This window comes from Epinephelus lanceolatus, chromosome 1, assembly GCF_041903045.1.
Source record: "Epinephelus lanceolatus isolate andai-2023 chromosome 1, ASM4190304v1, whole genome shotgun sequence".
NCBI classification, from domain to species: domain Eukaryota; kingdom Metazoa; phylum Chordata; class Actinopteri; order Perciformes; family Serranidae; genus Epinephelus; species Epinephelus lanceolatus.
In genome coordinates, this window is record NC_135734.1 from 20,166,164 (window position 1) to 20,178,563 (window position 12,400).

General features: G+C 41.3%; 1 protein-coding gene across 1 annotated transcript in view; it reads left to right on the top strand.

The window, feature by feature from the left end:
* The first annotated feature begins 211 nt into the window (after nt 1-211).
* quob (quattro b) overlaps nt 212-12,400 on the top strand; it is a 38,118-nt gene continuing 25,929 nt past the window's right edge. Inside the window, exon 1 of the mRNA XM_033627502.2 lies at nt 212-513. Coding sequence (XP_033483393.2) covers nt 511-513 — 3 coding nt within the window. The 5' untranslated portion in view covers nt 212-510. The remainder of the gene's footprint in view (nt 514-12,400) is intronic.

A 12,400-nucleotide genomic window follows, 5' to 3' on the forward strand; every position in this document is an offset into this window, starting at 1 on the left:
TGGCATGTTATTGTGTATCCATTTGTGGCATATTGTGTTTGTGGGTGTGCTCGGGTATGCGATAAAGCCTGCGTGTTTGAGAGAGAGTGAGTGAAGAAACTCTGAAAAGCCTCGAGGGGGATTTCCTCTGAAAGGGAAAGCTTTTCTCCTCCCCCTCCCTTACTCCCTCCTTCCCTCTCTCTCCCTGTCTCTCGCTCTCTCTCTCTCTGTCCCCCAAACACTCAGAGTAGCCAGAGAAGTGAAGGATCAACAGGCAGCTTGAACATTTGCTGCTCTCTGTTGCTACACACTCAAACTAGCAGAAAGTCTATGAAGAATGGAAATGACTTTGGTTACTTTGCCACCAAGACAACTCACTGTCATGTGGATGTACTTCAGTCGACTCCTGTTGTTGATGCTCTAAACATGGCAAGTCTCTCAGCACGGAGCCCAGGGAGACTGTCTGGAGAGGATTACCAGGGGCAAAAATGAAATAACTTTCAGTTTTGTAGAGGAGAAACGCCTGCAAACATGGTAAAGTAACATCAAGACTGCACAAGTTTTTTAATTCCTGTCTGTTGTTAGGCTCAGGTTAAAGGGTTAAAGTGCTCCACTGACCCAGTAACTGAGAGTGAGAGCCTCTGCTCTGGACAAGTGACTTTGTTTCTCTCTGTGGCTATGTCAGTCATGTGTGACTGAAGTTTTTGAAAGCCTGATGTGTTGTAACTAATGCATTTTCTATGCTTTTAGCAGCTTTTTTTTCAGCTGCATGATACCGTGCACAGTATTGATGCACATTCTTTGTTCTCATTTTATGAAACCTTATCTTTGTGACATACAGAGGCAGCACAAAGCTAATGTAGCTGCACTCTTCAAACCTTTTTTGTCATCATGTGCACAGTTGGTGGGACTGTTTCACCTCACCAGCCCACAGCATTTCAAGCTTTGTAAAGTGTGTGCACGCTGACAAAGAGAGAGTGACAGAGAGACACACACACACTGCCTTTTGTTTTGCATCTTTAAGTCCTTTGGTTGGGACTTAATTGATGCGGATGGCACACATACTTCAGCATGTGGAGAGTGTTTTCAGAGTATGAATTATTTGACTGCTTTGCATGCACACATAATGGAGTTCTCCTGTTTAGTGTTCAGCACTTTGAAAGGTTTAAACTACACGGCTTTTTACGAGTTAAGAGGACCAGTGTAATCCTGGTCACAAAAGAAACTAATGAATGACAAAGAGTGAGCCACAAGATGGGAACATGTTTGATGACGGGTTTGTGGGAGGATGTGGCGTCTTTGAACTTATTTACTGGTTGTTGCTGTTGCAAAAAAACAAAAAAAAACAAACCTCAAATAAATGCAAATTAGGAGTTAGGGTTGGATAAAGATCATAGTGATGCATATTTAGCTTGTACTATCTAGAATTCAGCTTTCTGTTTATCCAATGTAGCTTTCTTCTTTATATGGAAATCAGTTGGACCCCTAACATCTGTCCCAGCGTGCTGTCTAAATGATAGCTTTAAAGTGAGCAGGAAGGAAGGATGTTTAAAGCAGTCCAGACTTGGCTGCGTATCATGGCCACCACTGTACTTTGTCCTCCCTTCACATCTACGGCAGCACTTGTTAAACCAGCTTTTACGGCCCCAACTGTTTGTTTTACTTATTGCTTGACTGATGTCGTCTTCCGTGACCACCCTCCAACTTCCAGTCACGAGCCTGCAGAGTCTAAATTATTGGATTACTGCACCAAGTTTCAATCTTGGGTAAACACTCGGCAACAATACATAACCCAGAGCCGTGGCTTGCTGGTGTGAAATGTATTTGCCTTTACAGGAGTTACTGTGTGACAAGGACAGCCAAGAGTCATTCATTCACCAGCAAGGTCAAGCACTTTGTTCTTAAGGCCTTACAGCAGCTTGTGTTATTTCATTCACTGTACAGCAAACATGGTGATCAGCAGTGTGTGCTGTTTAAGTGTCTGTTGCGGAATTCAAAGTCTATTCAAAGTTAATGCAAATCAAAGCCTGTGTGAGAGCCACTCTCAGGTTTTGGATGTGCTCTCGTCTTGCCAAAACATGTTTGGTTTGTGCTGAGCAGGTTTTTCTGTGATTCATCTAAAATGGTAAAAATGCCAACTGTCATTAGCAAAAGGTTATTTTAGAAGAACATTTACTAACCCTTTCTCGTTCTCAGGTTGGTAAATACCAACGCTTTGTCACTCCCCTTGGCATCTCATATTGACATACAGGGCATCCAATAGCGCATCTATTTGATGCACAGCTGAAACACATTGTAATATATCGTTAACTGCACAATAGGCATCAATTTGATAAAGTGAAGAAAAAAGATCATGTTTTGGGCTGAAATAAGTATGTTTCTTAATGTGACAAAAATACATCACAGGAGTAATATCAGTGCATGACAATCCTACGTAATTGTGTAAAGTTACACTAAGACACCCTCTGGTTTCCCATGAGTGACATAATTTTACGTTAAAACAACATTGACTTTTGGTTTTGCACGGGACATTAACCTGGATGAAAGTCTGGTTTTGTTTGACCCATCCACTTCGCCTCCCTCCCACCCTGCGCAGACTTTCCAACTCTTAATTCTACATTAGTTGCTCTCACCGTCATGTACAGTATTTCCACAGCTGGGTTTATACTGGAGTTAATTGAAAACCCAGCGCGTCTCATAAAGACGCTAAAGGGTGCCTTTGGCATCCATATCATACGCCAAGGGCCATGACAAAGCGGTAGTTTTTGACTGTCCGGGAATAAGAATCGGCTGTATTTACACATTCAGCAGACACAGAGAAACATTAGCATTCATTTGGTGTTTGTGTCCACCTGATGAGTCTCATATACACTCTCCTTTTAGCTCCGTTTTGCTCTCCACTAACTGCTGGGAAAAACATAACAGGCTCTCAAGTTGATAAATGCTCCACTATGTTCACCAGCAAGTCGCTAGCCATGTTGTTTGATGCTGAGCAGATAGTGTACAGTGAGTCAGTGAGGTTATCAGACTTTCTCCTTTTTTTTTTTTTTTGAAAAGTTTATGTAGCAGATGTAAAACCAAAACAGTGAGCTGAAACATGCTAAAACGTGCAGCACAGCTTAGAGTCATGTGATAACACAGGTTCATTATAACCACCTTTCAGTCACATATAGCCATTTGACCCACTTTTAATATAAAAATATAAAATATTTTATTATAGCAGATGTAAGTCTCTTGATCACTGGCAGGAACACTCACAGACTCCCACAGACTATCACATACCTGCTCCATATCATCAGTCAGATATGCTCATCAGTCACGGTGGTTTTTCCAACCACTCAGCTTACAGTATGCATGCACATACCTTAATCTATTAAGTGTTGCATACACTGTGGACACGCTGTGTGAGAGCATCCAGATTCTGATTGGCTGACTGTATACGTACTGGCCCGGCTTTAAAGGGTCACAGCTGTGTCTCTTTCAGCCATGGGACGGACAGTCATCAGTAGCTTTCTCCCCTGACTGTAACAACTCCTCACAATTTTACAATACCATCGTCTGTGCTCCCTTTGGCGGACAAATAATACCTCCTGCCCTCTGCTTCACTTGCTGTGATTTCGCCAGATTTCAACAGAGGCAAACGGGGGAAAATCTAAACAATAAAGCGATGTGATTTATAGAGAAAATATGTATAATTGCAGACATCTGCTCCATGGAGCCGAATAATTTCTACCCTGCTTCAATCAGCAAGTTGAGTTTCTGAGAGTTGTCATGGAGCTGTGAGCCATATTTTCAGCGTGTTTATTATCTCTGTATCACAAAAGTGGGTCAAACTCAGCAGAGACTGTGCAGTGTATTGTGAGTGTATGGGGGGGAAAGTGTCTGAGCAGCAATAGGCTGTCTGTGAGCCACTTTTCATCATGCATTGTCTCTAGAAGCACAGTTACAGCAACATTGTCATTTCCTTGCCGGACTGTGTTTGAAAGTTTCTGTTTTTGTGGCTCGGCTGGTTGCTTTTTTGGGAAGATAACAGTTGTATTTAAGCTGGTTCACTGATCACGACACATCAGACACAAGTCATAAGAAGTTCTTGCTTGCCTTGATTCAAAACCAGCTGAACAACTTTAATGGGATCTGTTGGGCAAATGTGAGGTGACACCCTGTGTGACGAGGTGACATTTACTGAAGGATAAAACATTCAGCTTGTGAGCTGCTGCCGTGCTCTGTATAGCTCTGTTCGGAGTTGCACTTGTTTGGACTTACAGAAAACTTTACAAAGCACAGGAATGAAGATCAGCAGATGTCAGTGTTTAGTCCACTCCTTATAAACACACTCACATGCTGACCAGTTAACAAATCCCCTGCACTACGGCTTAATGGATTTCATAAGGCATTCCTTCTCCTGTATTATTTATCCTTTTCAATTTCTTGGCCATGTTAGCATCGTGAGGTGAACTATGGGAGCTATTATGGCGTGTTGCAGTCTCTCCAAAAACAAACCATTTTGAATTTTGTTTCCTGGTAGTTTGCCAGAATGTAAGCTTTGGGAGATGAGCTGAGATCTAGGAGGCTTTGTTTGGTCATGTTATATGGGAGCGGTTCATTTTGAATCAGTCGTGGACACATTCCAAAAAAAAAGAAGTCAACATGGGAACGTTAAGATGTTACATGCCAGTTTTTGTTTTTAAATGTACATGGGGGACTTGAGATTTTCTGGGGAAGCCTTCCACATTTCTGATATCTTGTGTTTTAAAGCTTCATCTGTCCCACACCCCGCTGCACCTCTTATCCTCATCGGGCATTGTGCAACTTTTTAAACTACTGTATACACTTGTTTGATCCTGTATATCCTGACATGGCATGACAGGGAAGGAGACAGTCACTCTTTTGTCACGTGCATCCAAAACAGTAGTAAATGCAGGCATTGTTTCAGAGCACGTTTTTTTAAATGTTGCATTTCGTAATGTGTGGTTGCCATGACAGGCAGCTGTGAGTCAGCGTTTTTTGAGATGACAGCATGGATTTATGTCGGATTCAGACACACTTGGCTGATTGTTCTACACAGCGGAGACAGATTTCCTCAGCAGTATTGTTCCCACTTCCATGGAAGAATATTACAAGTTCATTGTTCATTATTTACAGATTCAGGATGGATTAATGAGTCACTTGTGTAATCAAACGTCAGCTCAACCTCATAGGGTACTGTACAAACCTGCCTGGTTTTAAATTCTTGAAACTCGTGTGAAATGAGAAACAAAAGGCCGAACCAGAAACCTGACACACTATTAATGTGGCCTCTTCACTCTACAAACACAACTTGAGCTCTTACAAACTACAAAATGAATGAGTAAGAGGAACCCGGGCAGATTCAAGGTCTGATAGCGAACACATACCATGTTTACTCCTGGCAGCGGCAACTCTAAGAAATGATGTAGGGGTTTTATCTCAAAGGGGCCGTTTTTTTTTACTGGTTAAAAGGATTTAAGATGGCTCGGCTGAATGGAGTGCCCCTCTGCTGGGTTTAACAAGAGTGGATCAAACACAAAGACAACACTGTCTCGCCGCCAAAACACAGATACCAAATGTTTAAGAAGGGAAAAGTGGAGAAGGATGGGGAATAATTGAGAGATAACACTGTAACATGTTTTCGATTATGATGTGACTAATGCTGAGCTCACATAAACTCAGATGAATAACACCTTCTGGATGGCGTGGAAAAAACAAACAAACTGTGGGAATACAAAACACACATGATATGTTGCTATGGTGATATATTATTTACAAAGATGAGAATAAAATAAAATAAATTAAAGGTACACTATCCAGGATTTTCATAAAAAAAAACAAAAAAAAAAACAATGTACAGACTCATACAGAAGAAATACCTCTTATGACCCACTCTCAGTGTATGTCAGTGTATTTTTCTGCAGATACTCTGCCCTCTGCCTGTATTTAATTATTTCCATCTTATTTTGCTGTTTTCAGGACATTCCTGGGCACAGAGCGCAGGTAAGGTCAGCACTTTATAAAAAGGTAGTGAAATGGCGCCAGACCGTAAGCAGCACGCATCCAAGAGGAAGTTATGAAAATCACGGATACAGTGCCAAAAATTACAAATATAGAAAGGCCAAGCGGACAAAGCTGGGGTTGGCATCCGCTCTTACTTTAGCTGGCAGTACTGTTTACAAACAATAGCCAACATTCCTGCATAGTACACCTTTAAATAAAATTATTTTGTGTTTGTTATTTAAATACAAATTAATTTAAATTATGAGCTTCAAGTTGTTCATTTTTTTTAATTGATAAAATGATAGTATGCAAGAAATGCTGGTCAATAATTACAGCACATAAAAATCAAATATAAGTGACGTAAAAACATATGAAAAAGCATAAAATAAGAATTACATAAAGACGAACAGGAGTACATATATACACAAATTTAAACATAGTCAGTCAGGTTTCCAGGAAAAAAAGTTCCAAAGGCTCAAAGGCGACATCTTAGAAATTTAGAACATTTCTTTTTGTGAACAAAAAATCTTTACAGATAATATCTTCATCCAGATCTCCCATGTTGTCTCCTAGTAAATTCCGTCACGGAGGATGACAAGAAGTTTTCATGTCTTCACTTTGGATAGCAATGCCGTTGCTGGTATTCTCATCTGGCCTCACTTAATTTTACCGTCCTGCTGTCTTCCATTAAAATGATTTTGTCTTGCCATCTACCATCTGTCTGAACCCATGTGAACGCATCATAAGACAGTGTTCTTGATTATTATTGCTCCGAGACTCAGCATCTTCCCACTGCTAAGGTTTCGTGTGAAGCCAGTTATAGTCATTTAAAAGCTGCAAATTATCTTAATCTTCTTCCCATGATGTTATTTCTTATTATCTTTGTGGCTAGGTGTCATATCTCATCAGCCCTCTGTGCCTGTGCTGTGATTGGCCGATGTTATGGCTGAGTTGGTGGTGTGTCATCTGAGATACTCGGACATATCTGCATGTCCGCACATGCAGAATTCAGGCAGACGTCTTCAGGATTTCCTGGCAGGTCTGAACTCAACTGTCGCTTCTGCTTATGTTTTGGGTTGAGCCCAGAGGTGCAGTGACAGTCCATTTCTTATGAGCATTTCAAGCAAACGTGATGACCAGTCGAGACAGAGACGTCAACAGATCCTTCCAGCGTGTCACATCGGGAGTCGTGTCCATTTAGTTGAAGATAATCTTCTTTAAAATCACATTCTGCTCAGCTTACCCGCTCTAATCTTTTGAGCTGTTATGGCTGATGACACAGATACACATTGTGTGTTACGCACCTTGACAGCTTGTTTATACTGTGGCTCAAATCTGACTCCTGACTTTCTTGACCGTAGCCCAAGGCAGTATAGAGGAAACCTGTAATTATCTGCTCAATAGTCAACACTGCAAAAACTCCCGTGGGGCCTGGATGGTGTAGAGGACAAAGACAGATGCCTGTTGTCCACACTGGCATGCCAATTCAGGCCAGACAATGATCTTTGTTGCAGACTGAAGCTATTTCAAGAGTTAAATCACAGGCTGCGCTGGACAATAATGGGCAGAGAGGGAATCCCCTTGTGTCAAATGTGTAGAGGAGGCGGCAGTGGAATGTGGTCGTCAGCTGGACATCGATCAAACCCCAGTGTCTCTGCAGACCAAGATAAAGGTTCAGGATTTAAGCTTGATTGAATGCTCCTCACTGGCTGATTGTGGGAGTAAAAATACTTTGGAAAAAGAAGTAGCAACTCTGTTTCTGTCAACATAAGGAAACGCGAGTTAGATGCTGTGCACTGATATACAGTGAAAAATTGTGTTATCATAAAGATGTAGGGAAGTGATTGTGTGTGGGTGCTCACACAGGACTGAACAAATTGGTGTTAGCCCAGAGTTTTTGTGGTGGGAGGAACTGTTAAGAACACAAAAGAAAAGCCTGTGCGGCAGACAAAACAGCAGAGGGACTAAAAGTTTATTGCAGACACTTAAAATGGTTGAGCAGCTTATACAGTACTATGGATTTGTTCAGCCAAAGGCAGCCTGCATGAAAAGACCAGGAAACTCCAGCACAAATGTCAGAACTTAAGGTGTATTCCTGGCATTTATAGAGGGTATGCACTGGCTTCACTTTTTCACACATACAACCTCTTCACCTCCACTGAGTGCCCAAACCAGCCCTCTGTTGCTATTGTAAGTTGGGAGAGCTGTGGTATTGGGAGGAAACGGGAATCTTGAATACACAAAGGTCATGTGAGTTAAGAATGGTCATGTAGAATGAAATAAAAACAACCTAGAGATTATGAGGTAGCTGAGTTTTTATGGGGGGGGGGGGGGGGGGGGCAGCAGTGGCTCAGCTCGTGGGGCATTGGCTCAGGAACCGGAGGACAGTCTTTTCAATTCCCTGTACGGACCAAGAGTGTGGACTGGTAGCTGGAGAAGTGCCAGTTTGCCTCCTGGGCACTGCTTGCTCCTCGCTCTGATGCCTTTCTATTACAGTGATACTTTGCAGATTTTCAACCAGCTTTCCATCATAACAATGTGGGTGGTAAGAGTAAATGAACTGTGGTAAACTCCCCTCCATCTTACCAGTGACCAGATCTACCTGCTCATCTCACAGCTCTGTTGCACAAACTACAGATTATAGGCTACTTCAGATGCCATAAGAATACACAGAGATTATTGAAGCAAACTTAGACCAAACTCTAATCAAACTCTGATCAAACTGTCATATTTTTTGTGCCCTGTTCGGCTGTTTGAGAACAGGAATTAGGCACCATACTGTTTCCTGTATTATAAAAACAGATGCTGAAAATACTGAGATTGAAAAGTAAAACTAAGCAGTGTTGATCAAGTATAAAACAAGGCTCTGTCACTGCATTGCCTATTCCTCTCCTAAAATGTTTACAGAAACATATTTTAACTTACTGTTTAACTGTTAATTGAGATTGTTTGTAACCAACTGGCCACCATATTGTTTCCTGAGTGTGCTTTAAATCAGTCACCAGTGGTAGCATTTATTGGTTCAGTGCATACTGGTAGTTGTAGGTTTTCTACCTACCTCTTGAGCCTTGTCTTTCTGCTGCATAGACAGTTCAGTTTTATGAAAAGACCATCTTTCCAGCAGTGAAAAACTTCCTTAATGCATGTGTATAGGTTGTGTGCAATAAGTGTTCGTGTGTGTGTATTTCGGGCCTGTGTGTGTAATGTCTAAAAATAAAAACAGTGAGTTATAAAAACTTAATTTCCCTACTGGGATCAATAAAGTATGTTTTCTTCTTCTTCCAGAGAAGATGAAGCTGAGTTTTCCATGTGCATTATAAATGTTCTTAGTGTACTAATGCTATTTTTCAGATCCAAATTGCTTGCTCACTGAACAGTGCAACTACTTCGCTAACTGTTTTAACCAGTTTAGTTTATATTACTATAACTATGACTCTGATTATGATTGATTTAATGTTTCAAATACCAAACCAACAGCACCTACTCAGTCAGGGCACAGTTTTCCTTTGTCTCAGAAGAATTTCTGCTGAAGCTTTCACAGTTCAGGCCTGTTTGGCATGTTGTCTGGCAGTCTGTCAGATGTAATGAGATACAGAAGTGCTCACAACACTAGCAGCTTGCCCTCAGTTCATTTGGCTGGCTAGCCTGTCTGAACTGGGTCCAGCTGAGCAATGCTAAGTAAAATCTCAAGAGGGTCTCGCGCATATGAATATCACTAGCCAAACCACCCACAGAGAGGAGTCCCAGTCAGGGGGAAACATCTCATGCTTTTAGCCCTCTTTGTTTTCAGAAGAAGTTTATCCAGGCATAAGCGTTTGTCATTTTAGCCAGAGTGTTAACAAAAAGAGGTTTAGATCTCAAATGATTTTGAAGTAATGTTATGGTAATAAGTCACTGATATTTTTGTTTAAGGTTGAATTTCAATGAAGGGTTGATTTAAAGTCAGGCTACAGAAGAGTGGGCCTGCTCGAATAATTTCAGAGTATCATCGTCTACATCAGAAAAAGTCCGCCTATTCAAATAAAACTTAGGGAAACTGAGCGTCTCAGGTCTGTACAGTAACTTTACAGTGCTGTGTCGTATTACACATGACCTCAGGTTTATCGTTAGCTTTGAGAAATACAGTAGATACCCAAAGTTGAATGGCTGCAGTCAGTCTGAAACAGCTGTGATGCATTACCATTCAAGGGCCAGCCTCGAAGGTACTCTGCTCTCCATTTCCTAATCTATTGTGACAGATGTGCACAATCACAAAAAGGAAGCATTCTTTTCTACTGAGGACATGTAATGTCTACAAGAGACACAAATCCTTAGCATAAGTTGATTAACGTATTTAGCAGACACTGAAATTGGACACAACCACCTTGTATCCAAATGCACAATCCTGAAGTTTTAACTCACAGTGAATGCAAACACTAAACTGAGTCGCACAATCAAAGTTGAATGATTTACTGAATTATTCATTGAATCATGAAACAGCTTTATGACCTTTGTTCCCAGTGTGTTGCTCGCATAAGCATCCGTTAGCCAAGCAGTCAGCACAGTCCCAGCGCTAACCAGTGTGGGGTCTTTGAAGCTGCAGCACTTGTGTTTACCCTGGGCCGCTCTCTGGTCTGGTTAGGCCATCAAGCTAAGTGAGGGGGGGGGGGGGGGGGTAAAAACAGACTCCTTTGTAGGGCTGGGAGATTGACACAGCAGGGTACTGTGAACTGATTGTATGAATAGCACGCCTGCTGTGGTTTGCGGCGAAGACCTGTCCAGATCCAGAGTAAGTGTCAAGTCCTTATTTTCAACCCAATGACGTGAATGTTATTCATGTTCTTTTCATTACAAAGAGACATTTATTTGACTGTTTGTGAAGAAAAGAACAGCACTCTGCATTTCAATGTGATATATTACACACACTTACCTCATATATGAAATGCAGTTGAGAGAATGATGTGCCTGGAAAGTTTGAACAGACATTCATGGTTCCCAGACAATGTAACCCCATGACTCTGATGATCCTTGACTTGTTCTCTACCATTAGATCTATTGCCATGAGGTTTTGTACAGTTATCCATGTCCCCTCACACATAAATAGGATTTTAAAAAATTAAACAAAAATAAAAATAACTTTGGTGCTCCTTTAAGTTTTTACTTAGCTCCATCATCAACCTGAAATTACAATACCAGATACCAAGACTCTTCCATTTCCAGATACCTGCAATATTGATGACATTCAATCAGCCTTAGCTGTACTTTGTGTTTATTGCTAGCACAATGTTAGCTTACTAACACACTAACATGATGAACATGGTAAACATTATACCTACTACATGTATCCTCATACAATGGTTCATATGACATCTTACAAATTAGCGCCTCCTATTGTTAAGTCTAGGAAAGGAATCGTGGGCGGGTGATGTCACGTTACATAATGTGACGACGTGAAGAGAGGGTGTGACGTGATGACGTGAATTTACATACATACTTAAAACTTACTGCTGACCTTTGATTTCACATGGGACACAAACCCTGGTCTCCGGAGTCAAAGTCCTGTGTTTGTTCAACTCATCCATCCACTCTGTCTTACTCTGAGGATTTTGTTGCATCCCTTGACTTCCTCCTTTGCTCCCATCTTAAGCGGGATTTATACTTCTGCATCGAAAGGATGCCTGAGCCTGACGTGCACCTTCCCAGAAATCTAACTACAAGTCACAGAAATGCAGAAACAATAAATTGTGAAGACAATAAAGCCTCCACAAAATAGCATTTTAAGTCTTGTGTGTGATTTATCCTTGCTTCATATGAGTACAGGAAATCTCCACTAGTCGCTAGGCTAGCACGTTCACATGTTGTATTTGTTTGGAAAACGTTTATAAGACAGTTGTTTTGTCGGTAAACCTTGTGTGTTGTAATGGAAGCAAAATTTGTAATGTTACCTTTGTCAGATGTTGCTGTTGTCCCTGGCTTCATATGAGAAGAGTCCACTGGCTGCTAGGCTAATTTACACAATGTAAAATGCCATAGGCTTGTGCTAAAAACATTAGCATGGTGTATTTGTGGGGAAAACCTTTGTCTCTATTAAGACATGTTTATTGTGTGTTTTGAATCAACTAAACTTTACAACACTTCACAGAAACCCTGCCACCGACAAGTGTTTTGGAGGTATAACTGCAGAGTGACACAGACACGCCACCGCACAAGTTTAAATGCTGACAACAGCATAGGCCACGTGCATAGGTTACAGCATAGGCTCTGCATAGAGCTGACGCACTAGTATAGATCCTGCTAGAGGGAGGACAGCCTGCAGCATATTTCACATGATGACATCGTCCTGGCTCACAATTACATGGGTTATATTCGAATTATAGAGCATTACTTTTTATAGGTGTAAGTGTGGACAGTGAATGAAAACAGCCTGCCACTG